Consider the following 27,532-nt stretch of genomic DNA (forward strand, 5'->3'; position numbering starts at 1 on the left):
TACATCAATGCTGGAGTAACTAGTGTATCAAATAGCCACCCCTTAGTACGGGGCTCCTGGAAGTGTGCCTGGTGACACTGGTGTTCCAAAATTGCTAGTGCTGCGTACCCTCGTGTCTCTCTATCTCTGGCTGCATGTGCCATAGAGAATCTCCCTGATGAGCTGGTAAATGTGACCCCAAGGTATACATATGAGCCCACCACCTCTACCTGTCCCCGGGCTAGTGTAAGGATAGTCTGGCATCTGACTGCTGTTGATGTATGAAAGACCATAACCTTGGTTTTCCCAAGGTTCACTATGAGTCCTCGCTCCGCACAAAAAGTATCCAGGGCCTGTAGATGCCTTTGTAGCCCTGTCCGAGTATCCGACACAAGAATGATATCATTTGCATATAATAGAATGTGTACAGTCGTACCTGAGATGTCAATCCCAGACCCTCCTCTATGTATGATGTAGTCCGCTACCTCGTTGATGTATAAGCCAAAGAGTGTCGGGGAGAGAGGGCAGCCCTGCTTCACACCAATGGCGCTGGCAATCATATCTGATAGTCCCCCTGGGCATCTAACTCGTCCAAACACTTGCTCATATAATCTGTAAATCCCCCACATCATGTCGCGGGGTATGCCCAGTGTCTGTAAGCGGTGGAAGAGGCGCTCTCTCGGGACTGTGTGTCGAAGGCTTTGCGGAAGTCCACAAAACAACAATAGAGTCTTTGTCTCCGTGCCCGAGTTTGGTCAATCAGGCATCTCAGGGTGAAAATGTGATCAATAGTAGAGAAGGCTCGCCGAAAACCTGCCTGACCAGGGGCACGAAGCCCCTCCCTCTCAGCGTGTGTGCTCAATTCTGCCTCCAAGATAGCCCCATAGAGTTTGGCCAAGGTATGACCAATCATGATAGTCCTGTAATTACCAGGGTCCAACATGTCCCCAGCTTTGTGGATCGGTACAATAGTGTGCATCGTCCACTCAGCCAGGAAACCTTCTACCAGAGCCCTGTTAAAGAGGTAAGCAATAAAATGAGAGAGTGTGTCAGCTGCATAAATGAAATGCTCACCCTGTAAGCCGGTGTGATCCTCAGCTCTCCCATGTTGGAATCTATGTATAGCTCGAGATACCATATCGGTAGTAAAGAAAACCGATGAGGTCGGTGGAGTCTCGGTGGGGCGAGGGATGAGTGGCTGGTGGGGAACATCATAAAGCCCTTCTGCATAACTCTGCCAGCGTTGAGGATCAGTAATCGGGGTGCGGGGGCGTGGCTCTCTGAGTCGTCGCCAAGCAGTGGCTACATCTTTGCTCATGAGCATGTGGTAGATGTCCCAGTATTGAGCCTCCTCATATGTGCATCGCTTACGGCGTGTAAGAGACCGCATCTGTCTACTGGCCTGCTGCTGTGTTATTTCCCCTTTCGCTATCTGGGCTCGGAGATGTTGATGAAGCTCTCTGCACTCATTATCATACCATCTATTCTGGGGCATGTCCCCGGATCTAGGTGGCTTCCCTGTCTGGAGATGGTGTGGAAAGCTGTGGCTAGCTGCTGTGTGCAGTATGTGTGAAAGCTGGGCCGTCAGTACATCGATGGGTGCTGTAGGGTCCATACCAAAGAGGCCATCATGTACTTTTGAATCAGAAACGTCTGCAAGCTCCCAGGTAAAGTGGAAGATGGTACGAGATGCTTGAGTGGTCGGGGGTGGCAGATCAAGAGAGCTCCTAAGAGAAAAAACCAAATAAGTATGGTCCGCACCAATGGGGCATGTAGGGATAGTGAAAGAGTCTATCAGGTCTGTGCTGTCCCGCGAGCCCAATATGTAGTCCACAGTGCTGCTGCCTCCTGATGATGGGAAACATGTGAGTCTTCCCGATTCTGGCCATTGTGACATCCCGTTATAAATAACGAGATGGTGTCTAGCTCCCAGGTCCAGAAGGTGTTGCCCATAACCTGTACTGTCTGGCCCACTGTCCTCTCACATCCTCGTGGTCCCTGCATCTACATCGTCTAGTGCCTGTAGGATGAGGGGATCTGTGAAGTCGAATGATTCACACTGTCGATTCTGTGTGCGTGCATTGAAGTCCCCCATCAGGAGAACCTCCCCCACCAGGAGAACCTCCCCCATGGTCGAATAGTGTAGGATATCTGCGGATAGAGTGGCGTATGGAGACTCACTAGGAAGGGCCCCTCTCTCCTCTCCTCCTCCAATCTGGTCCTCCGTGTGACCTATGTCGAATCTCGACCCCTTCGGCGGGAAGTAGCATATTGCCAAGTAAACTGTTCTCACCTCTGAGAGCTGTAGGCTAATCCACATGTAGCGTGCCTCTGGGTCTCTCGACACCACCCTGATACGCTGGTGTAGTGCTCGTCTGAATAGTATAGCGATCCCACCAGAGGCGAGCTGTAGGCTAATCCACATGTAGCGTGCCTCTGGGTCTCTCGACACCACCCTGATACGCTGGTGTAGTGCTCGTCTGAATAGTATAGCGATCCCACCTGAGCCTCTGGAAGTGCCCTGTCGCATCCCTTGTCTATACACTGATTCCCACTGGTACCCTGCTACCCATGGTAAGCCTCTCTCTGGGCTTTCATGTGTCTCTGTCAGAAACATGATGTCCCGGTTCTCCATAACCTCCTCTAGTCTGCCTGGATGTGTCCATAGAGCCCCATTGCAGTTCCAAACTGCTGCATATATCTCCTTGTGCTTCTTGATAATTTCCTGTGTCCCAGAGAGAGAGAGAGAGAGAGAGAGAGAGAGAGAGAGAGAGAGGCTTACTTTGATCTTTTTGTTGATCAGGCAATTGGACAAATCGTGTACATTCGTCCATATGTCTATGATTTCAGTATTGAATGGGCCCTAACTTCGGTCTTTTTATTGACCCTTGGCTCTGTCGTCACTACATACATTGGAGAGCAGATTTCCGAGCTGAAACTTGGAAATGGGACTTCATTCTTAATATTCACAAATATCGTGTCTTATTTGCCTGCTTCAATAGGAAGAACCGTGGTTCAAGCTTTGAGTGATGGAAATTATACAGGCCTTGGTGTCATTTTTCTCTCTTTTTTCCTTCTCGTGCTTGGCATTGTGTATGTGCAGGTTGGTTATGCTTTTGGATTGATGAAGTACGATTGTTATCAAGCATGGCTGGTTATGTTGAAGACTTACGAAATTTGGTTTACTCTTACAGGAAGCTGAGAGAAAAATCCCAATCAATTATGCTTCCAGGTATGTCTTTGACAAAGGAGGAGTTGGAAAAGCAGCCTACTTGCCGTTCAAGGTTCGTGAGCAACTTAGTATGTTACGTTAATACATTTCCACAATGAAGCTGATGATGTTAGAACATCTTAGTCAAAGCCAATGGACCTCAATGGCCTACAAAAGAGCTGGAGGCTACAACCATGATTTTCAAACTGTTGTGTGTGTGTGTGTGTGTGAGAGAGAGAGAGAGAGAGAGAGAAAGAAAGAAAGAAAGAAAGTTGTATTAACGTCTTCAAAAGGCCAAAATGACCTATGAGACCAAAAGGTTACATCATATCCATGAGGTACATCATCCTGGGTACAAAATAGTAATAAAGAAAGATAACAATAATCTAGAACTTCAAAATCTGATCTAGGTACATGAGCAGAGAGCTTTCATATCACTCTAATACATCCCTCATGGGCCGTTGTGACATGGTGCTCAAGGTGGTAAAACTGAGCTGGCACGAGAAGGTCCTGCGATGATGGGAGATGATGGCCCGGATCCTCCTGTGGTGGCGTGGCCGTGGGCGAGGGCCATGGGGCGTCGAGCTCTGCATAACTCAGTGGCTCTGTCGAGTGTCACACCTCTCGGCCGAGCTCCTACACTAGCCTGTGGTTTGGGTATGATGGGTGGATCGGCCCTCGGAGTGCTGGTATGGAAGAAGTTGGTGAGAGCTCTCTGTGCTGGTCCTCAAGTAAGTACAGCGAATCTGGATCTCACTAAGGACTCCCTGTGTCTACGGAGCTCTAGATGAAAAAGTCCCAGGCATCTTTGATCCGGCAAGTCCATGATCCAAACGTGGTCCAAACCCAGCTCGAAAGAGGCAATGGACCCCCCCCCCCCCCCCCCCCCCGAATCTCATAGTATACAAGGCATCGGCATATGTAATGGTCCTTTGTCTCGGGCTCTGTGTGACAGAGTTGGCATATCCTGTCCTCTGGTGCGGCCGCCCTAGGTCCATATCTAGCAGTCTCCACTCTCAGCTGGTGGGGCGAGGTGCGGATCTGGCCGATCGCACATCTCACCCCAAAGGATAGGTGTATGTCCATGTAGCGTGGACGGATGATGAGCCCATGCTCTGTCAGGCATAGGAGGTGATCTCTGTAGAAGGCCATCTTTGTCCCCAGTGGACGACTAGGTGAACTCCATGTCCTCTGAGTATCCAGTCTGACAATGTCCTTCCTAATAACCTTGTTCCGCTCTGTGCGGCTAAGAGCAAATGACGGGGCCTCTATGCTATACTGGAAGGGGGAGAGTGCCTCCATCTGCATACCGTGCATGCCAAACCAAGTGCCTACCTGTGCATACCAGCACTCTGTATCTCCCTCAAGTGTCAACTGTATCGAGGACTCCAGGGCTAGCCGGGGGTATCTATCAATATCAGTCCTACCATGGAGTGACAGTGCCATGGATAAGATGCAATCCTGGTCATACACGGGTGGCAGCAAACAAGCTCCCGTCCATATGGCACAATACTGGTCACACACGGATGGCACAAAACTGGTTCCCATCCATGTGACACAAGATGACTAACCCTTTCACATGGGGCACTGGCCTGGCCACATGTGAACATGGTACAAATGTGGCCGCTCTATGGAGTGACAATCCCATACAAGTGGCTCCAGAAATGGAGATGGACCAAATGGTGACAAAGGCAGACTCGGGGTACAATATCAAAAGCTTTGGGGAATTCCACTAAGCAGCAGTAGTTCCTCTAATGTTGTGCTCTACCCTCCTCCGTGATGGCACAGAGGGTGAAGATATGGTGAAGGATAGAGTGGCTCCTCCAAAATCCTGCCTGTCTTGAGCCTCTGTATTTGTGTCTCTTTGCAAATGAACTCAGCTCTGCTTCTAGCACTGATCCATAGAGTTTTGGCCAATGTGTGGCCAATCATCATGATCATCGTGTAATTATTAGGATCAAGTGGGTCTCTAGCTTTGAGGATAAGGGTGATGGTGTTAGCGGACCAAGAGCGTGAAAATCCTCCTCAAAGGGCTCTATTGAACATGTAGCCTAGTAGGGGTACTAAGGTATCATCAGCATGTGAGATGTACTCGGCAATGAGTCCCTCGTGATCCTAGGCCTGCCCGTCACATAGTCTACTGATGGTCTTGAGGACAATGCCCTTTGTGAAGAAGGTGGAGGTGGTGGGGGTAGAGGTGGGTGATGGGGGATATAATAGATGGAGCTTGCATGGGAGTGCCATGTGTCTTGGCAAGTGATAGGTGTGGGGTGGCAATGTTCCTCCAAGCCTCTTTGCAACTTGGCCCTAAGAAGAGTCGGTATAACTCCCGTTTCTTGTGTTGGTTGAGGTGTTGAGTGTCATGGCCCTGTGAAAATGGAGCAGGACAAGTGTGGGCATGGTGGTTGCAGAGTCAGAATATTTTATGATTCACATGGGGGATGCCCGGACAGTGTTTAAGATGTGTGGACAACCCTAGGTGTGAAGGGGGAACATTAAAACATTAAGTTTGAATGTTTATTGAAGTTTGCCCCTAGGCCTTAGTGGCCCTAGGAACTTATTAAGTTGGGGCCCTAGGGATTAAATTGGGAAGGGGTTTTCTCTCTCTTCTTTCTCTCTCTTCCCTTTTTGGGGAATCGTGTAGCAAAAGGAGAACTCCCCTCATGTGCATGATGAACTAGCGTGGAAAAGCTCAAGGAGAAGGAGGCGGCTGCTGAAGATCAGTGGGGTTGCTGTTTTTCTGAGTGGAACCAGCCGTACAGCACTGTACGGCCAGAACTGGGCACTCTCTCTCTCTCTTTCTCCTCTGTTGCTGGCGGCGCACAGTACAGCTGCTGGAAATTCTGCGCAGAAGCTCTGTACAGGCTGTACAGCCTGTTTTCCAGCCCATACCCTACTGTACGACTGCCGTACAGTGTACGGGCAGTCAGGTACAGCAAGTACAGGTGCAGGCGGCGCTTTTCTGGGTGCTGGACAGACTTGTGCAGACCTGTGTATGCTGATTCAGGCAGGTACAGAAGTGGACAGCAGACTGTTTATGCAAGTACAACGCCCGGCACGTATCCCGAGGTGGTACAGACGGGTACTGTGCTGATTTTCAGATCTGTACTTTACAAGGACAGCATAGGAGTGAGCATCAGGAGGAAGATACAGGCAAGTGCAAGCACACGTGTGAAGCAGGATTGTGGATTCAAGTGCCTGCAGGCACAGATTAGTGCTGTTGCTTCCTCCAGTGTTGTTTCACGAGCTGAACTTGGTAAGCCTTGACTCTGTTCATCTATCTCTCTTTCTATTGCTTGATGTCTGCTACAGGTATGTGTTATCTGGCTCCTTGTGAGAGGAGGAGTATGGCAGATTGACAAGGGATTAAGACAGGGATTGAACAGCATATGTATGTTTGAGCTGAGAAGATGTATCATGCTCTTGAGTTATGCCAGATGTATGCCCATGGCTGGCCTGCTTTGTGAACTTGGCTGATCAGAGGGACGCACAGAGTGTTGCTTGAGGACACAGATCTGTGTGCATAGATCCTCTGTGCTGAGAAGGATTTGTGGGCAGTCAGATTGGACTTACAGGTGTAAACTCTTGGCTGGTTTTTGTGTTGTACTCAGCCATACATATTATTTTAATGGAATAAAGAAATACCGCAAGGGGCGCCAAGCTTTGGGGCCAACAAGTGTCGCTGTGTATTCAGATTTGGGCACTCTAGCTCCAATCTGTGTTTTGTTTCTCATTTAGACTACAAGTGGACGGGTGATTGCTCCTACCGCACTCTGGTTTTCTATCAGAGGCCGGTTTCAAGGTTCCGTTGCCGGGACCAATCATCAACTTTCTGAAGGGGGTGAGTGTCATGTGCACAGTGGGTATCTACCGTGTGCTATACGCATGCAAGACTAGTTTCGAGGCTTGGGGAAGCTTGGAACTAGGCAGGCTGATTGACGAGCTGAGTTAGGGATATACTAACGGGCGGGCACCCAAGTAAGGACGGGCGGGCGGCCAAGTGTGGACGCCCGATGACCGGCCAAGAGCCTATAAAAGGGTGGCCAAGGTTAGTTATTGATATAGAGAGTCTCGCGAGTTTGTGAGAGCTCTATGGTCTTGGAGCCTGGATCTAGTGCAGACGTGCACCTGCTTTATGCAGCCGAGGCCGGCAGCAGTCTCGAGGCCCGCGAGGGCAGCTTCGTGGCGGTATGGGACGTCGCGAGGAGGAGATTGGTCGGTACGTCAACCTAGTTAGCTCAGCTCGTGGCTCGGAGGGGACAGCCAAGACTGTGGGCTGTCATGGTTGGGAGGTGAGTCAGGCCTGCACCCCCATGCTTGTTTGTGTTCGTTTGTTTGCAGGATTCGAGTTTCGAACCAAGATCGATCACGAGGGAAGATCCGTGGGGATTTGACAGTGGTATCAGAGCATACCTCGTGAACGAGCAAGTTGGTAGGTAGAGAAGAAGAGGTCGAAGTACGGTATGTGTTTAAAAACTTGCTGTTTTTTCTGTGCATACTGCAGATTTCAGATTTTGTATGTGTTTTTTCTTCATCTAAGAAACCCATGTTGATGATGGGAGATGGTAGTTTTAATTGGGCTGATTGCTTTTGCAAAGAAGAGGCCTTGTGTGCAGTCGCATAACCTGCAGGGAGAGAAAACAGAAAAAAAAGAAGAAGAAAAAAGCATGTTGATTTTCGTTGCTTTTTGTTGAACGAGAGAGAGAGAGAGAGGAGAACATCGCGTGCTGTGGTATGCGCAGGGTACCGCTGGCTGAGACTTGTGCGCTGGCAGGTTCTGTACGCAGGCAGGCTGTTAGGCTTTGTACGCAGGCAGCTTGTATACGCAGGCAGCCAGCCATGTCCCCAGGCGGCCAGCAGCTTACGCAGCGCCTAGGCCAGGCGGGCTGGTGCCCAGGCCAGGCCTACGTCGGCGCTTAGGCCAGGCGGGCAGGCAGGTTTGGCAAAGACCACCTGTGCGCACAGGCGGTGCCGGCTGAAACGCAGCTGCTGGCAGCAGCCGACGGCGGGCAGGGTGGCGCCGGCAGGAAGGTTCGCGCAGGCAGCCAACGGTGACGTCAAAAAGCAAGCACCGGGAGTTCACCAACGGGCTAATCCAGGAGGTTGAGAAAAAAAAACACGTAGGAAAGCATTTTTTTTTATTGCTTTCGCTTTTGTTTTTTAGGGGAGTTTAAATTTTTTTTTTAACAAAAGGTTTAAAAGTTCCCCCCTCTCAAAGGTTTCAAGATGTTTATTTTTTTTAAGAAAAGCGAATATATATATCCATATATATATATATTAAAATATATATATATATATATATATTTATTCAAGAACAAAAAAAAAAAGAAAAGAAAAAAAAACACAAAAGCTAAAGCAAAAGCTAAGCCCTAGCTTTTCGAGTTTTTTTTGGCTTTTGGGAAACCTTTATAAACCCCTCACGTGGGCTTCTTGCCACACATCTCTCGAGTTCTCGAGTTCTCAAGTTTTCGAGTTCTCAAGTTCTCAAGTTTTCAAGCTCTCAAGCTCTCGAGTTCGCTCGCACTTTCATTGTGCAAAGACCGAATTCTCTCTCCGCGTACCCTCTTCACGATGTCGACCCAAGAATTAGAGTTGGAGCCCCTCGTGGAACGCGAAGGCTTGCCGGCTACGGAAGGCACTGATGCCGATCTTTTTGACGAGTTTGTGTCAAAATCAGATTTCCAAGAGTTCAAAGTAACTCTTGAAGCTTCTTCGGCGGAACGTCAGGCACAAATCGCAGCCCAGATGCAGGCTTTGCAGAACTCCATCGCTCTATTAACCACTACCCTCTCTACTTTTTCGGGAATGGATACCTTGGCTTCTGCTTTAGGCCCCAATATTACTCCGGAACCGTTCGGGGGCGAGCAAAAGCAGCGAACCAAGGAGATCGTGGACACTTGGCTACACAAGTGGCAAGTTCACTTTCAGTTTCATCCATATGATGATGGAAAGAAGATACAGTTAGCAACAGGTTTCTTGTCCGGCAAAGCTTTGCTTTGGTGGAAGGAACTGAATCCAAAGCCAACGACTTGGGCACAATTTGAAGACATTTTCAAGAAAGAATTCCTCAAAAAAGAGGATGATTATGATGTTGTTGCCCGGTTTTCAGCTTTGACCATGACCTCGCAGCACCTCACTTATGAGGTCTACCTCCAGAAATTTCGTGACTTGCAGATGAAAGCTACAAAGATGGATCCCACTACTCTGTTGGGGTTTTTCGTAGCTGGTTTACCCGACTCGTACCGATTACAGGTTAAAAATAACAAATGTAAAACATTGGACGAGGCCATTCATTCAGCTCGTATCTATGATGATACGATGGTCTCTTCCAAGTCAAAACCCGTTACCGAGCAGGGGAACAAGCATAAAAGAAAGTTCTCCGCACCTATGGCTAACACGAATGAAGGCAAGTCTTCGGACCAACCTTCGAAGAATACAAGTTCGACACCAGCGAAGAAGAAACGACTCCTTAGGGCTTTGAAGCTCAAGAAGGAAGGACGTTGTTTTATCTGCGAAGAAAAAGGACACATGCGTAATGAGTGCCCGAAGCAAAAGGGTACCAAGTCAAACGCAGGACCCAAGCCAAAGGCAGCTAACCAGTTGTCTTTGACAGGTACGTCAATTACTGTACTTTCTCGCCCTAGTACTTGTTCTGATTGTCTGTTCAATTCTAAGGTATTTGCCATACATGATCTTCTCCGAGTTTATGGAGAAGTGAATGGCCATAAAATTCACATTCTTTTAGACCCTGGCAGTTCGCATAACTTTATTAACTACAAGCTTGTGCAGAAATTGAGTCTTGACACGACACTCAGCGACCATACCTATGAGGTACGTCTACCTGCGGGCAGACAAGTTTGGGATCGCAAGGTCGAGATGCTTCCAATCCAGATTCAGGACTACAAAGATACTCTGGAATGCTATGTTATGCATCTGGAAAATGTAGACTTGTTATTAGGGATTGAGTGGTTTAAGACTCTTGATGTCCAGATAGATTGGTCTAGTCATATTTTTTCTTTTCAGCATAGGGACACCAAGTATAGTATTTTAGGTGATTGTATCCATCCCTCTCAGGGACCTCTTGTAAATACAATTGATTTTGGAAATATAATGAATTCTTCTTTGTACACCGCTTTCCATTGTGTCTTGATTCCACTTTCTTCTTTTCTCATCCCTTCCATGGATGTGAATGAATTAAGTGTGTTTGAAAGCAAAGAATTACAGAAGATACTTGATTCGTTTCAAGATGTATTTCCTAAGGAATTGCCATCGGGTTTACCACCTGAACGGGCAGTAGATCATCGTATTGACTTGATCCCTGGTGCTCATCCTATGAGTATTCCACCTTATAGGATGAGCCAAGCTGAGGAAGATGAGTTGGCTAAACAACTCGAAGATTATCTGAGGATGGGCCAGATCCGTCCAAGTAAATCACCTTGGGGTGCACCTGTGTTGCTTAGGAGAAAGAAGGACAATACTTGGAGAATGTGTATAGATTACAAAAGATTGAACAAGCTGACAATTAAGAATCGTTATCCTCTCCCTAGATCAGATGACCTAATTGACCGGTTAGCAGAAGCGAAATATTTCGCGAAGATAGATTTACGTACTGGTTATCACCAGATACGTATTCATGAAAGGCATGTCGAAAGAACCGCCTTTCGGACTAGGTATGGCCATTACGAGTTTCTCGTATTACCTTTTGGGTTAACCAATGCTCTAGCCACTTTCCAGCAAATGATGAACGATCTTTTTCGTGAACATTTGGGAAAATTTGTGGTGGTGTTCCTGGATGATATTTTGATTTATAGTCGTACTCTTGAGGATCATGTCAGACACCTCACGATTGTCTTAGCTATTTTAAGACAGAATCGACTATATGCCAAGATGAGTAAATGTGAGTTCTTTATGACCGACATCATTTACTTGGGACACAAGATCACTAGAGATGGATTGAGCATTGACTATGACCGAGTTCAGAAGGTTTTGGACTGGCCTATACCACGAACAGTGAAACAACTTCGTTCTTTTCTCGGTTTTGTTGTTTTTCTTCGGAAATCTGTACGGGAGTACTCTCAGCTCACACTACCGATGACCGACTTATTGAAAGGTCGTGGACGTAAGTCCAATCAGCCTATCACTTGGAATAACGATTTGGATATGGCCTTCAGACTTTTGAAAGATAAAGTCAAGGAAGCACCTATCTTAGCATTGCCTGATCCTAGTCGGCCTTATGTTCTTGAAACTGATGCCAGTGACTATGCTATCGGGGCTGCTTTATTTCAAGATGGTAGACCGGTTGCTTTTGAAAGTAAAAAGCTAGATGACACTCAATCTCGTTGGCCAACCCTTGAGAAGGAGCTTTATGCTGTGATTCATGCTCTCAAGGTTTGGAGACATTATTTATATGGCTCCAAGTTTGTGGTATTGACTGATCATCAGTCAATCAAGTATGTGTGTGATGCGGATGATTTGAGAGGCAGGAAAGCTCGTTGGGCAGAGTTAATGCAAGATTTTGATTTTGAGATCCGTTATCGGAAAGGGTCCATGAATAATATTGCAGATGCGCTTAGTCGGATTAGAGAGGTGAATTCTTTGTCGTTCACCGAGATTTCTACTGACTTATTTCAGTCATTGAGAGGGCTTTGCAGGACTGATAGTTATTTTGGTCCATTTTGGCAGAAGATCCAGGACGGGAGCTCATTGATTGACCAAGACTCGGTGACTGAGCAGTCTACTATTCAGGCTGCAGGAGGTCAGTGGATGATTCGGAATGGTTTACTATTCCGTAATGACAAAATTTGTGTACCACAGATCCCGGACATTAGGTCCAAGATTCTGAGGGAGTGTCATGATGCCCCTTCTGCTGGACACCCTGGGGTACACAGGACACTATCATTAGTGAAACACACTTTTTATTGGCCGAAGATGAAAGGGTATGTAGAAGATTATGTTCTCAAGTGTCAGATTTGTCAGGCAAATAAAGCTGAACGCTTTAGACAGGCTGGGTTGTTGCATCCTTTGCAAATCCCAGGTAATAAATGGGAAAGTATTTCCATGGATTTTATTACCGGATTGCCAAGAACACATCAAGCCCACGATTCTATTTGGGTTGTGGTAGATCGCTTGACAAAGATGGCTAGATTTTTACCGACCCGGAAGACTATTACAGCTACGCAATTAGCTCGGCAGTTTATCGAGCAATTGTTTAGACTGTACGGGTTACCGCAGGACATAGTCAGTGATAGGGACTCTAAGTTTACGAGTGATTTTTGGAAACTTGTTTTCGAGAAGTTGGAAACAACTTTGAATTTGAGTTCCTCAGATCATCCTCAATCTGATGGCCAGACTGAAAGAGTGAATCAGATTTTGGAGGATATGCTTCGAGCATATGTATCCAAAAGACAAAGTTCATGGGAGGATTATCTTCCTATGTTAGAATTTGCATATAACAGTACTAAGCATACGAGTACAGGGTTTAGTCCTTTCATGCTTATGTACGGTTTTCAACCAAGATCACCTGTTACAGTAGGATTCTCAGGACTTCAGCATGATGCAGCACGTAATTTTTTGCAAGATATGCAGGAAATGTTACAAGTTGCGAAGGAATCTATTAGAAGTGCTCAAGATCGAGACAGGTTTTATTCTAATAGACATCGTTCACCCAGAGAGTTCTCTGAAGGAACGATGGTATATTTGCGAGTTCCGAAAGATTCCGAGACTTTACGGACAGGTAGATCTCCGAAATTATCTCCTAGATACTGTGGACCATTTCGTGTTACACGACGGATTGGTTCAGTTGCATATGAATTGGATTTGCCATCTCATGTGAAAGTTCATCCTGTATTTCATGTCAGTAGACTTAAGGAAGTACTGGGTGGAGCAGATCAGTTAGTTACTCCTCAAGAAATTATAGATGTCCAGGACATGACATTTATTCCGCACGAACCTGAAAAGATTCTTGGATTTCGTGAACGAAGATTGCGTCATACGCTTATCACGGAATACAAAATCAAGTGGAAGGATCGTGTTGAGGAGGACGCTACATGGGAGACATTGACTTCTCTTCAGAGAGATTACCCTGGCTTTTTAGTGAGCTCAGGAGTGAGCTCTTAGAGGAAGGGGAGTATGTCATGTGCACAGTGGGTATCTACCGTGTGCTATACGCATGCAAGACTAGTTTCGAGGCTTGGGGAAGCTTGGAACTAGGCAGGCTGATTGACGAGCTGAGTTAGGGATATACTAACGGGCGGGCACCCAAGTAAGGACGGGCGGGCGGCCAAGTGTGGACGCCCGATGACCGGCCAAGAGCCTATAAAAGGGTGGCCAAGGTTAGTTATTGATATAGAGAGTCTCGCGAGTTTGTGAGAGCTCTATGGTCTTGGAGCCTGGATCTAGTGCAGACGTGCACCTGCTTTATGCAGCCGAGGCCGGCAGCAGTCTCGAGGCCCGCGAGGGCAGCTTCGTGGCGGTATGGGACGTCGCGAGGAGGAGATTGGTCGGTACGTCAACCTAGTTAGCTCAGCTCGTGGCTCGGAGGGGACAGCCAAGACTGTGGGCTGTCATGGTTGGGAGGTGAGTCAGGCCTGCACCCCCATGCTTGTTTGTGTTCGTTTGTTTGCAGGATTCGAGTTTCGAACCAAGATCGATCACGAGGGAAGATCCGTGGGGATTTGACAGTGAGCTCGTGGTTGCTTTGCAGAAAGCCATCGCTGAAAATTCAGCAATCATGTCTGATACAGAGGAAGAGTACTTCTATCATGAAGAAGAAGAGCAAGAGACTTCTCCTGAAAGAGATGTATCTGAGGATATTTTTGCAGGAGAACAGGCTGCAGATGTTGAGCCTTATGAGGATGTAACACAGCCAGAAGATGTGCATAGTAAAGAGGATGATGATGCTCGGTTCAAAGATCGCTTGGCTAGTGTTATGGATACTTTTATGCAGCTCACTCAGAGTGAGAGATCTGCTGAATTTATGAGATCTCGCACAGAGCCCCGCTCAGAGCCCCAGAAAAAGAAGAAGAAGGTTCGTTCGAAGAATCTTTCTCATGGTCATAGTGGTACCACTCCACAGGATCCATCTCCTGCCCAGTTTCCGAATATGCAGCATGCTTTGGTGCTAACCCACAGAGTTCCTTCTATGGACAGCCACCTATTCCTCAGCAGAACATGCATCCAGGGTACTTTGGTGGTGGCTCGGTGTTCCAATCCATGACTGGGGGTTATCCTCAGGGAGGCATGGGTATGTATGGGCCTTTTGGAGCCAATTTTCAGCCTGGCATGCAAGGGAATATGTATGGTGATATGCAGTCCGGTATGGCTGGAAATATGTTTGGAAGCATGCAACCTGGGATGCAAGGCAATATGTTTGGTGGCATGCAGCCAGGTATGCATAATGGAATGTATGGAAACATGGCTGGGATGTATGGTATGCCTGGTGCTGGAATGGGAAATGTTGACCCAATGATGGGTATGAATGTTGGGGGCAGCAATCTCACGAAACAACTTCCATATGATAATCTAACGCCTATGGGAAAGGCGAAGGATTACAAGGAAGGGGGAGCTGCAGTGAAGTTTGACACTTTCAGTGGGGCCAAGGATAAATTGAAGGCACTTACCTTTTTACAGCAGTTTGATGCTGCTTTTTCTGGTGGGAATTACACAGAGTCCTCAAAGGTGAGGAAAGCTGCCACTTTTCTCAAAGGCAATGCTTTGCAGTGGTGGTCTACTCTTCTTTTGCAGGGCATAGCACCCACCACATGGGTCCAATTCAAACAGGTTTTCTCTTCCGTATGGCTCACATCTACATTTGAGGTGGATGTTATGACCGCATGGCACAAGCTGGATGCTTCAAAGTGTGATAGTTTGGAAGATTACAACAAGAAGTTTTGGGAAGCTTTACTCCCAGTGACTTCTTATCGTGCCGTGCCATTATCTGAGCAGGTTGAGAAGTATTGTTGTGGGCTGCCCAAGGAGGTACGAGATTACTGTATAAAGACAAGAGTAACGAACATGTCACAGATGATTGAAAATGCTATGACAGCTAATGCGTTACTCACAGGTGGTTCATCTGGATTTAAAGGCAGTAAGAAATTGGGCAAGAAAGCTGAAAAATTTGGGCATGCTTCTCGTGATGCTAAAGGGTCTTCAGAGACAAAGTATAAGAAGTTGCCAATGCCCAAAAGGACTTCTGAGGAAAGACAGGCTTTGAGAGATGCTCAAAAGTGTTTTTACTGTACTGAAGAGGGGCATATGTCATTCAATTGTCCCAAGAGAACGTCCAAGAAGGACCCTGACAATAAAGGAGAGCCCAAGCCAAAGAAACCAAAGCCTTCTGCAGGCTTAGTTCCTGATCTTGTGGGGGAGCAGCTAAGTGGTGAAGCCTCAGAGTTGTGCAGGGCATGGGGCAAAGTGAGAGATCAGAATGCTTTGATCTTCTTTGACACAGGTGCTAGAGCCAACTTCATTTCACCAGATTTGGCTGGCCGATTAGGGATTCGCGCAGAGGACATGGGGCCGTTACATGAGGCAAATATGGCTTGTCCAGGGTATGCAGAACCCGTTACTCCTATTATTGGGAAGCTTCGGCTTCACTTGCAGGGTTATGTGGACAGTGAGGAGTTCTTCATCATGCCTTTGGATGGCTGTGATGTTTTGTTGGGGATGCCATGGTGCCACAGGGTACATGCGGTGGTGGATACTTACAACAGGAAAATTACTCTGACTCATAGAGGAAAAGAGCATGTATTGGATGTAAAACTCAAAGGGGAATCTGTTCCTATTGTATCCGCTTCGGCGATTTCATCAGTAATGAAAAAGCATCTTTCCGCGTACTTGATTTATGTAAAGGATGCACAGGATGATGAGGCTAAGTCTAATTTGTCAATGTTAGATAAGGACAGGGCTGATTTCTTAAGTGGGTTTCAAGACTGTTTTTCCGAGTCATTGCCAGGAGAATTACCTCCTGAGAGGCCAGAAGATCATGCCATAGATCTGATTCCTGGTAGTACTCCACCGAATAGACCGCCGTATCGTGTTAGTGCAGCCCAACAAGAAGAGATTATGAGTCAGGTGCAGGAGCTTCTAAATAAGGGGTTGATTCAGCCTAGCTCATCACCCTTTTGCTCACCTGTGCTCTTAGTGCAGAAGAAGGATGGTTCTTGGCGCATGTGTATAGATTACAGGGCGCTGAATAAGAATACCATCAAGAATCGATTCCCCATACCGAGGATCGATGACATCTTGGACCGCTTACAGGGCTCCACAGTTTTTAGTCGTATTGATTTGAAAAGCGGGTATCATCAGATACGCATTAGACCCGAGGATGTGCATAAGACAGCATTCCGAACCACGTTTGGATTGTATGAGTTCTTGGTTATGCCCTTTGGTTTGACAAATGCGCCTGCCACATTTAACAGAATGATGGACAGGATTTTCAGGCCTCATAGAGAGTTTGTGGGCACATTCTTTGATGATATGATTGTGCATTCACAAACTGAGGAAGAGCATAGAAGGCATTTGGCCATTGTGTTTGCAGAACTCAGAAACCATAGGTTGGTGGTTAATGGCAAGAAGAGTGAGTTTTTCTTGCAGGATATACATTTCTTGGGGCATATTGTGTCTGGTCATGGAGTCCGTATGGATCCAGCCAAGGTAGAAGCAATACTTAATTGGCCAGCTTTGAGGACCGTGCATGATGTACGCAGCTTTCTAGGATTGTGTTCCTATTACAGGCGTTACATAAGGCACTTTGCTGAAATTGCTTCACCTCTTCATGCTTTGACGAAGAAAGCAACTCCGTTTAGATGGGCTGATCGGGAAATTACAGCATTCAAAAAGCTCAAAGAAAAGCTTACTTCGGACCCAGTATTGGTGTTATCGGACCTCCGAAAGGCTTTTGTTGTCCAGTGTGATGCATGTGGAAGTAGCATTGGTGCAGTTCTCATGCAAGAGGGACATGTGATAGCCTATGAGAGTAGAGTTTTGCAAGATGCTGAGAAGCATTTACAGGTGTATGAGAAAGAGATGTTGGCTGTAATTCACGCTCTTTCTACATGGAAACACTACTTGCTTGGGGCTGATTTCACTGTGCAGACAGATCATCAGACTTTGCGATATTTCCTCACGCAGACTAAGCTTTCAGAGAAGCATATGCGTTGGGCAAACTTTTTGTCAATGTTTCACTTTCAGATTGTGCATGTGGAAGGCAAAAAGAATGTAGTGGCAGATGCTTTGTCACGCAAGCCACAGGTTTCTGCAGTTTCACTTGCTTATCATCATGAGCTTGATGAAATGAAAGAGCAGTATGCCCATGATGAGGATTTTGAAAAGTTATATGATCAGATGTCTGAGGGTCAGCGGCATGAGCATTACACTCTCAGAGATGGGTTTTTATTGATGCATGGCAGACTGTGTGTTACCAGGCCATTGCGACTCAAGGTTATGATTGAAAGTCATGCTCCACCGTATGCAGGTCATAGAGGTATTGACGCTACGGTAAAAGCAGTGGAGACTTTCTTTTATTGGCCAACCTTGAGAAGAGATGTTGATGCCTTTGTGAGGCAATGCATCGTATGTCAGAAGGTAAAGTTTGACCATTAGAAGACACCAGGGTTATTACAGCCTTTACCTATTCCGGATAGACCTTGGGAGAGCATTGCCATGGATTTTGTATTTGATCTTCCACGGACACAAACGGGAAATGATGGCATCTGGACTATCATATGCAGGTTCAGTAAGCAGGCTCATTTCATTCCCGTGAGGAAGACAATTAAAGTGGATCATATGGTGAAGTTGTTCATGGCGAACATCTTCAAGTATCATGGCTTGCCTACGTCTATCATTAGTGACCGTGATCCACGGATGACGAGTTTGTTTTGGAGAGGGTTGTTTGACAACATGGGTACAACTCTCAAGTTTTCATCGTCATTTCATCCACAGACAGATGGTCAGTCAGAAGAGGCTAACTCTACAGTGTTGGATCTTCTCAAGTGTTATGTGTCAGAGCATAAGCAACAATGGGAAAAGTATCTTCCTTTGGTGGAGTTTGCATATAACAACACTGTACATAGCTCGACAAGCAAGGCGCCTTTTGAGATTGTAGAAGGAGGGAAGAAGGTACCACCCATTTTGCATACAAAGGATAAGATCTTTGAGGCTGATCAGTATGTGGAGAGCTTGGATGAAGCTTATCGGAGAGTTAAGTTGGCCCTCCAGAAAACTCAGCAGAAGCAAAAGAAAGCCGCAGACCGTCACAGACGTGATTTACAGTTTGCATTGGGTGATTGGGTTCTTTTGCGCTTTGAAAAGGCTAGACTCAAGAAGATGAAGGGTAAAGAGCGCCTATTCCCTAAGTTGAGTATGCGATATTATGGGCCTTTTCAGGTTTTGGAAAAGATTGGTGAGGTAACCTATCGTTTGAAGTTACCAGATCACTGGAGGATTCACAATGCTTTTCACGTGAGTCTTCTTAGACCTTTCCGTGGGGATGTGCCTGAGGATGTATCAGATGAGGCTCAGCCGGAAGTTGAGGAACTTGATGAGGTTCTGATTCCAGAGCAGATACTGGCACATAAAGAAAGGAAGGTACGAGGTAAAGTTTCCCGTCGCTATCTTGTGAAGTTCAAGAACTATTCACCGATGGATGCGAAGTGGATGGAGGAAGGTGACTTAACAGATTCACCTCAGGTTTTGCAGCTTTATCTCGATGCCTTTGAGTTAGAGCCGACTCTTATTGTGGCTCATTCAGGTTCAGCAGAGCATGGGTCTGGAGCATTACCGGATGCTCAAGAGGGGGGTAGCACCTCCACTCCCTTGATACAGACAGGCTCAGATGACATCTAGAGGTCGCTTGGTGCAGATTTTCTCTCACCCGAAGGTACTGAGGCTGACAGTACATCTGTTTATGGGACTTCTATGATATATGTGTACTAGTCACATGGAGATTTTTGGTGGATATGTATGGTTCACAGTGGTATACAACTTGGACTATTACTATGCCATTGGACTGCAGTGAATGATGATACATGAGTATGGCTCAGAGAGATTGGGACGCTGATCTTGCCATATTGTATATTTCACTTTGGATATTTTGATGCATCACCAGAATGCAATCGAGGACGCTTGCCATTTTTCAAGAGGGGGGTATGTCATGGCCCTGTGAAAATGGAGCAGGACAAGTGTGGGCATGGTGGTTGCAGAGTCAGAATATTTTATGATTCACATGGGGGATGCCCGGACAGTGTTTAAGATGTGTGGACAACCCTAGGTGTGAAGGGGGAACATTAAAACATTAAGTTTGAATGTTTATTGAAGTTTGCCCCTAGGCCTTAGTGGCCCTAGGAACTTATTAAGTTGGGGCCCTAGGGATTAAATTGGGAAGGGGTTTTCTCTCTCTTCTTTCTCTCTCTTCCCTTTTTGGGGAATCGTGTAGCAAAAGGAGAACTCGCCTCATGCGCATGATGAACTAGCGTGGAAAAGCTCAAGGAGAAGGAGGCGGCTGCTGAAGATCAGTGGGGTTGCTGTTTTTCTGAGTGGAACCAGCCGTACAGCACTGTACGGCCAGAACTGGGCACTCTCTCTCTCTTTCTCCTCTGTTGCTGGCGGCGCACAGTACAGCTGCTGGAAATTCTGCGCAGAAGCTCTGTACAGGCTGTACAGCCTGTTTTCCAGCCCATACCCTACTGTACGACTGCCGTACAGTGTACGGGCAGTCAGGTACAGCAAGTACAGGTGCAGGCGGCGCTTTTCTGGGTGCTGGACAGACTTGTGCAGACCTGTGTATGCTGATTCAGGCAGGTACAGAAGTGGACAGCAGACTGTTTATGCAAGTACAACGCCCGGCACGTATCCCGAGGTGGTACAGACGGGTACTGTGCTGATTTTCAGATCTGTACTTTACAAGGACAGCATAGGAGTGAGCATCAGGAGGAAGATACAGGCAAGTGCAAGCACACGTGTGAAGCAGGATTGTGGATTCAAGTGCCTGCAGGCACAGATTAGTGCTGTTGCTTCCTCCAGTGTTGTTTCACGAGCTGAACTTGGTAAGCCTTGACTCTGTTCATCTATCTCTCTTTCTATTGCTTGATGTCTGCTACAGGTATGTGTTATCTGGCTCCTTGTGAGAGGAGGAGTATGGCAGATTGACAAGGGATTAAGATAGGGATTGAACAGCATATGTATGTTTGAGCTGAGAAGATGTATCATGCTCTTGAGTTATGCCAGATGTATGCCCATGGCTGGCCTGCTTTGTGAACTTGGCTGATCAGAGGGAGGCACAGAGTGTTGCTTGAGGACACAGATCTGTGTGCATAGATCCTCTGTGCTGAGAAGGATTTGTGGGCAGTCAGATTGGACTTACAGGTGTAAACTCTTGGCTGGTTTTTGTGTTGTACTCAGCCATACATATTATTTTAATGGAATAAAGAAATACCGCAAGGGGCGCCAAGCTTTGGGGCCAACAAGTGTCGCTGTGTATTCAGATTTGGGCACTCTAGCTCCAATCTGTGTTTTGTTTCTCATTTAGACTACAAGTGGACGGGTGATTGCTCCTACCGCACTCTGGTTTTCTATCAGAGGCCGGTTTCATTGAGAAATCCATTGCACTTGGCGCTTGGTGATTTGCCCAATCCACATCTCATGGTTAAGAGAGGAGCGTGTGGTTGGCATTCGTCATCATACCCACAATCTGGGGCATGGAACCGCAAGGTGGCTTGGTGGTAGAGTGTCATGTGCAGATGAAAGAAGTGGGGGCGGATGAGTGAGGATGTAAGGGCGGGTAGGGGGACAATAGGATCCACATCTTGGAGCTGGCTGTAGATGGGCAGTAGATGTGGTCGAAGTAAACAAGGTCAAGCTCATGATCAAAAGGGATGTGGGTGTATTGTGAGATAGGAGGGGGGGGGGGGGGGGGGGGACGGGGGGTGTGCAAGTAAGAGTTAAAAAGAGGTAGGCATGGTCAACTTCAAAGGGGGGTGGTGGGATGGAGAAGTCAGGGAGGTGTGCCAAAGTTGGAGATCCCATCAAGTATTAGACGGTGCTCATACCTCCTAAGTAAGGGAAGGAAGTGAGGGCGTCGGACGAGGGCCATCAAGACATCCATTATAGATGTGGTCGAAGTAAACAGGGTCAAGCTCGTGATCAAAAGGGATGTGGGTGTATTGTGAGATAGGAGGCGGTGGGCGGGGGGGGGTGGGGGGGTGGGGTGGTAGGCATGGTCAACATCAAAGGGGGGTGGTGGGATGGAGAAGTCAGGGAGAAGGTGTGCCAAAGTTGGAGATCCCATCAAGTATTCGACAGTGCTTATACCTCCTAAGTATAGGAAGGAGGTGAGGGCGTCGGACGAGGGCCATCAAGACATCCATTATAGATAACAATACCTTGTGCAGCTCCCAACTCTAAGAAATGTCTCCCATACACTGTGACCTCCTCACGGTCTTGTGATGATCTCCGTAACGTGTCACCAATGTCCAGCTCCTGTAGTCTGATAGGGTCATCCATATCAAGTAGTGGGACCTATCCTGGCATTAGTGTTGTCTACCAGTCTTAATGTATGTGTCCAGCTCTTGTAGCTTATTCCCCCCAGTTGCAACCTTGGGGGCCTAAGCAAGGTGGGCACGTTGGTAGCGCAGCACTAACATTAGGGAGGGGCGCGCAGCGCCCAGCAAGGTGTGGCAGCGCAGCTCAGACAACAGGGTGTTGGTAGCAAGGGGCGCGCAGCACAGATAGCGAGGAGGGGCGCACACGTGGACAGCCAAATTATATTAACGTCTACAAAAGTATGAGACCAAAAGTGTTACAATGTGTCCATGAATTGACAATCACTGGAAAAAACATGATTTAAAAAAGAACCCAACTAGAGTTGAGAAAAGAACATACAATGGCAGGGGTCCAAATGGGTCCTTGAGATATAGAGGCTCTCTACATCCATTGCGTGTGGAGGGCGCTCATGTATCTTCGGAGGATCTCTCAGCTCTGAAGCTGTTGGGATGATCATCTTCTTGGGACAATAGGTCTCTTCCGTCTAGTTCACTGCACCTGAATCACTCTGTCTAGGGAGACACCTTTTAAGTGGGGTGGCATATGTGGCACATGTGCTGTCAATGTTTGCTGCCTGGTCTATAGAGTAGGGGCATTTGGTCAAGGCGATCTTGTGATCATTGGCGAGGGCCTCTATCTTGGGTCAGATGAAAGAAACTCGTGATGGTTGGCTGTGAAGTATCTAAGGTCCGCCTTTGTAGCTCTTTGCATAGGTGATCTCTGTGGTGGTGCAACTCAAGAGGCAATGTAACCTCCCTGAAGAGGCAATGAAATCTCCTCCGCAACTCATAGTACGCTGGGCATAAGATAGTGCTTCTCTGTCTTGATCTCTAGCAAATAGAATTGACTGATCTTGTTCTAGTAATGTCCTCTGCCCGCCCAGTCTCCACCCTCAGGCAATGTGATGAGATCCTGATCTGGCCGATCGCAATCCTCATGGCATGTGACATGTGTCTATAAAGATAGCCGAGCTTCTGAATGAAGCCATCCTGTATAAGCCTCATAATGAGGGAGATTAACGTCTTCAAAAGACCCAAAGGGTCTATGAGACCAAAGAGTAGTACCATAACTCCATGAAAATGCTGATCCATGGGAAAATTGAAAACTGAAATGTAGCATGCAATAGGTTCCTGGTTGATCATCGTAACACGCAACAAAGCCTTCTTTAAACTTGTGAGTTTATGCCATGCAAATCCAGGGTATCCTTTGAACAACATGAAGAACTCCCGTCATAGGAGGGAGATATTATCGTTGCCTTACACTCTATTCTGGAGGAGGGTGGTATCTTTAGATGACCGTATTATACAGTGTCACCTTGTATCAGCCACGTGGCTACCTATATTGTTTTCATTGACATGTGTTTTAGTGTACATAGCTACTTTCAGTATCTTCATGGAGATATTGTACTATTGCTTGATCTCATAAATCCCACATGGCTACCTATATTGTATTCATTAACATGTGTTTTAGCGTAGGCAGCTACTTTCTTTTCTAGTTTTTTCCACAACACAGTATTTTCATGGAGATATTGTACTATTGTTTGGTCTCATAGAACCTTTGGGTCTTTTGATGACGTTAATAAAATTATTCTTTCTGTGTATGTGTGTGTGTGTGTGTGTGTGTGTGTGTGTGTAGAGAGAGAGAGAGAGAGAGAGAGAGAGAGAGAGATGAGTTGTGTATTTATGGTAAAAGGTAAATAGCTCGGGGGTGATGCCGATAATCTTCTCAACATCAGCACTTGCTGTTCCTGGTGCACTAGCTCGATTCACAGGGGCTGAAGCCTTGAAAAATGCAGCTACTGCACTTTATCCAGGAGGTAAAGGACTGAGTTCTCTGCTTGTTTGGTTTAGCAATGACATGCTAGTTGTAGTAGATGTTTTTTTGTAGGAAAAACTTGAAGCTCAGGGTGTGGGTGGGTTTAACACCTTTCATACTTCTCATAAGGCACATTTTTTGTTCTGCTCTATAATGTCATTGGTGATAATACTTATGCTTACCCTTATCTCATACATTACTTGTTTTTCTTTCCAGGTGCATTTTACCTGCCAACAAATGTCTTCTTAATTGCCTTCTTTAATTATTTCTATACTTTCCTTCAGCTTGACCCTGATGATGTGAGTGATCAGCTGAAGCGCCAGGGTGCTTCCATTCCAACAATACGCCCTGGAAAATCAACAGCAACATTCATAAGCAATGTAAAAATTTCTTTTCTCAATCTTGATATGATCATACAACACATGGTGGGTTTTGTTAGTGTTTGCAGTGTCCTATACATTTTAGTCTTTTTAACAAATTTGGCTACATTTACTCACGGGTGGCAAGCTGTTAATATGTAAAGCTTGGGATTTTGCTGTGATATAATTTCTTTTGTTTTTCCCAAATCCTCAATGTCTCCCAACTCTCCCTAGGTTCCCTATTTTGTTGGGATCTCCCATTCATTGACCAATTTTTTCCCCTATCCCATAGATTCCCAAGTTTTCTTGGAGTTCTCTTAAAACTCCCAAGCTTGACTGATTTTCTTCAAAAGTCTACTCCTCGGAAACCAAGAAACAGTCTTCACATACAAAGGAGCTAGACAGTTTGTGGGATTCGAAGGTGGATGTTCACCTCAATATCATATTTAAAACCCCCCCGTGTAGTGTGCACGCGCGAGAAAGAGAGGGAAGGATTTCGTATGTTCAACTCTCTCTCTCTCTCTCTCTCTCTCTCTCTCTCTCTCCCCTTCACTGATGTATACCATTTTATACCCCCAGTATGGTACAGGATGGAGCTAGCTAGGTTGCATATCATGATTGTATACTCCATGCATATAGCTTTGCATTCTCCTAGTAATAGAGCTCCATCCCCTGCACACCCAGATTCAGCTTTTTTATTCAGTACTTTTTCATTTTGTTGGGATGACAGAGGATACCCCATACAGGTACTCCGATTTGTCTCATAGGCCGAGTTCGGTCTTTTGGAAGACGTTAATAAAATCTTTCTTTCTTTCTTTCTTTCTTTCTCTCTCTCTCTCGCACACAGGCGACTGGCTGATCCTCTCCTTGGGCGCACAGTCGGGCTCCAGCATATGTGGGGGGTGGGGCTGGGGGTGGGGGTGGTTTTTCTTTGAAAAAGCTGGTCGGCTGGGCACACAGGACAGAAATGATCTTCTCTCTCTCTTTGGCGACAGGTCTGGACTACACATGGTAAGACTTTTTGGTGTGAGAAGGCTGGTGGGCTTGACCTATGCGCCTGCTCTATGCGCACCCACCTGCACGCCTCTCTACTGTACTCTGTGCGCAGCTTTTCCCACCCACCCTAGAGTTTTGCGCCCTTTTCCCACCCACCCTTGCTCAGGCCCCCAAGGCAGCAACTAGTAGGGGAAAACATGTCTCAATCCCTGGAGGGGGAACAGGATGGTGAGACAACCTTTCACACCCCCGCGAAGGCACCAAATGCCTACCGTAGAAGAGTGAGGAAGGAATCATGTCCCCTGGCTCACGAAGGATTACAAAGATGGCCCAACGAGATGAGGCCCTTTATGAGGAGCTACAGCTTCACATAAGGACAGAGATGAACACCATGCAACAGGAGCTTGAAAAGGAATGGACCGAGCAGATGCATGCCCAAAGGAAAGTGATATACGAAACGCTGAAGGAAGAGATATATGTCCAATTGAAGGGAGAAATGCAAGCCCAAGTACGGGTTGAGATGGAATCAGCCCAAGCCTTGATGCACACGGAAATGAAAAAAGAGATGCAGAAATGGAAGGATGACATGCTCTAGCACAACAGTTGCATCGTACGAAGGCACTTTGAAGACATGTATGGCTGACCGCGAAAAAGACATCAGAGAAATGCAAAACACTTTGGAATCATGTAAGGCGAAAGTGGCTGCAGGTGAGAAGGAAATGCATTCATGGGCTGAATTGCCAGTGCCACAAAGAAACAAATTGAGGAAGTCAACCCATGGATTGAAGCAGTAAAAAAACATAAGGATACACCAGTCAATAAAGTAGAGGTGATGAATGCTACATTGGAAGAGGAAGCCAAGAGACGGGCACGTGCCTTACATGTACGCGTAGTTGGGTGGGAAGATAAGGGAAATCCCATAGAGGATGCAAAAGCTCTTGCAACAAAAATTGGAGCCACTGATGTACCCATTACCGGAGCATGGCGAGTAGGCAGAGATGAAACCAGGGCGAAGATATTGATCATTAGGTTTGGTGACTTGGAGAAGAAGAAGGCCTTCCTCTCCAAAAGGATGGCCCTTAAGGGGGAAAAGATTTATTTGGATGAGGACCTTACACCGGCACAGATAGCACACCGGAAGGAACACATGCTGCGTGTGCTTGAGGCAAGGAAAGAGGGAAAATGGGCGGTATACAGAGACGGCCGAGTCATCATTACGGAGAGGAGGCCCGCTTGATGGTGCGCGGCCTATGAGACCTTGCAATTCACGGTGTGGAATTGCAACGGAGCCCTTAGAACAGATGCAAGATACTTTCAGACACGGTGATATTGCTATGTATACGGAGACCCATCAGTGCACAAACAAGAGGCTTCCTGACGTCCGGGGTTATAGATGGGAATCAGTTTTCCGACCTCAGCCACGCACAGTGGGAGGCACCAAAGAATTTGGAGGAGTGGCAATACTTTACAGGGAGGAGCTTCGTGACAAAATACATGTGGTACATAGAGATGCAGATGCGAGGTACATGTGGGTCCAAATATGCAGAGAGGGGCTCCGCGAGCTATATGTGGCGGTATGCTACTTTCCCCCAGCCCACTCCAGGTTTGCACCATCAAGAGAGTTGCCCTATATACCACTATATGATGATATCATGAGGATTGCCAGCATGGGAGACATATTACTATTGGGAGACTTTAATGCACGTACAGGCACAGAGCAGACAGAGCTGTATGATACTCATGAGGCTATGTACCGGGAGATCACGGCAGAGGATGTAGGGTTGCAGAGATCAGCACAGGATGAGGGGGAGATTACAGATTATGGCAGGCATTTTCTCACACTCGGGAGTGCACATGGGTTGGTCATATACATGGCTTATCGAGATGGCAAGGATCAAATGCTCTCACACACTGGAACTCTAAAGGGGGAGCGAGCATAGTGGACTACTTGATGGGATCTCTTTCATTGATACCTGATGTGCGGGGTTTCACGATTTTCGGTAGGCCCATTGGCATAGCAGCCGATCATGCATACCTAAGTTTCACACTAGTAAGTAGATCCCCGAGAGATGGGCCAGCCACTCATCTACCTAGGTACCCGACATATCAGTTTACATGTGAGACAATTGGGGTTTACCGAGATGCAATTTCTGATGGCTTGTTCGCTTTAGACCCGCATAGCCCTCTGGACAAGATCACGAGAGGATTGGCAGGTGTACTACATGCATCCGCCTCATATGCGTTTCCCTGCACTACGATCCCTTCCACCCACCCCCACAGCACTGCCCCACAGAACAGTTAGTATGATAATGAGTGTCATGAGACACGAGCACGGCTACAGCGTGAGATTGCCATTGGGTCTTACACGCATAGACAGGCCAGGATGATCTTTCGGCGCCTTGTGCGGAGGAAGAAACGAGCCTATCTGGCTAAGCTAGAGGAGGAGATCTACCAACTCTTCTTGGGAAAGGACAGCAAGAGGGCATGGAAGATGTTTCAGGAGAGACAACCTGGTACCCCGATTACTACACCTGAGGCATGGCATACTTATGCTAGAGAGCTATATGATGCACCAGGACAGCCCCCCACCCCCCCTCCACTGGGAGCTAGACTGGCTAGCAGCACCTTTTTTACT

At 46.9% G+C, this 27,532-nt stretch overlaps 3 protein-coding genes across 4 annotated transcripts in view; 1 reads left to right on the top strand and 2 right to left on the bottom strand.

Moving 5' to 3' along the window:
* The window catches only part of SCY1 (SECY homolog 1), a 78,651-nt gene that overhangs the window by 48,318 nt on the left and 2,801 nt on the right, over nt 1-27,532 (top strand). Inside the window, exons 4-7 of one of the 2 annotated variants that reach the window (XM_086792328.1) lie at nt 2,783-3,082; nt 3,174-3,263; nt 23,420-23,543; nt 23,759-23,922. In XM_086792328.1, coding sequence (XP_086648454.1) covers nt 2,783-3,082; nt 3,174-3,263; nt 23,420-23,543; nt 23,759-23,922 — 678 coding nt within the window. The remainder of the gene's footprint in view (nt 1-2,782; nt 3,083-3,173; nt 3,264-23,419; nt 23,544-23,758; nt 23,923-27,532) is intronic. The other variant, XM_086792329.1, reaches the window with a different exon arrangement.
* LOC147605941 (uncharacterized) lies at nt 506-1,876 on the bottom strand. The gene has a single exon (XM_086792687.1). The coding sequence runs from the start codon at nt 1,874-1,876 to the stop codon at nt 608-610; it is 1,269 nt and encodes a 422-aa protein (XP_086648813.1). The 3' UTR covers nt 506-607.
* Nucleotides 1,793-2,749, bottom strand: LOC147605942 (uncharacterized). Its single transcript, XM_086792688.1, has one exon. It carries the CDS (start codon nt 2,612-2,614, stop codon nt 1,961-1,963), a length of 654 nt encoding a protein of 217 aa, XP_086648814.1. The 5' UTR covers nt 2,615-2,749; the 3' UTR covers nt 1,793-1,960.

Source organism: Cibotium barometz, chromosome 58, assembly GCF_041138505.1.
Source record: "Cibotium barometz isolate CiBa-2024 chromosome 58, ASM4113850v1, whole genome shotgun sequence".
In the NCBI taxonomy this organism is placed as follows: Eukaryota; Viridiplantae; Streptophyta; class Polypodiopsida; order Cyatheales; family Cibotiaceae; genus Cibotium; species Cibotium barometz.

Excerpts from the sequence above, each read along its gene's own strand:
- LOC147605941 (XM_086792687.1), bottom strand. The coding sequence starts at position 1,876 with ATGTCACAATGGCCAGAATCGGGAAGACTCACATGTTTCCCATCATCA.
- LOC147605942 (XM_086792688.1), bottom strand. The coding sequence starts at position 2,614 with ATGGAGAACCGGGACATCATGTTTCTGACAGAGACACATGAAAGCCCA.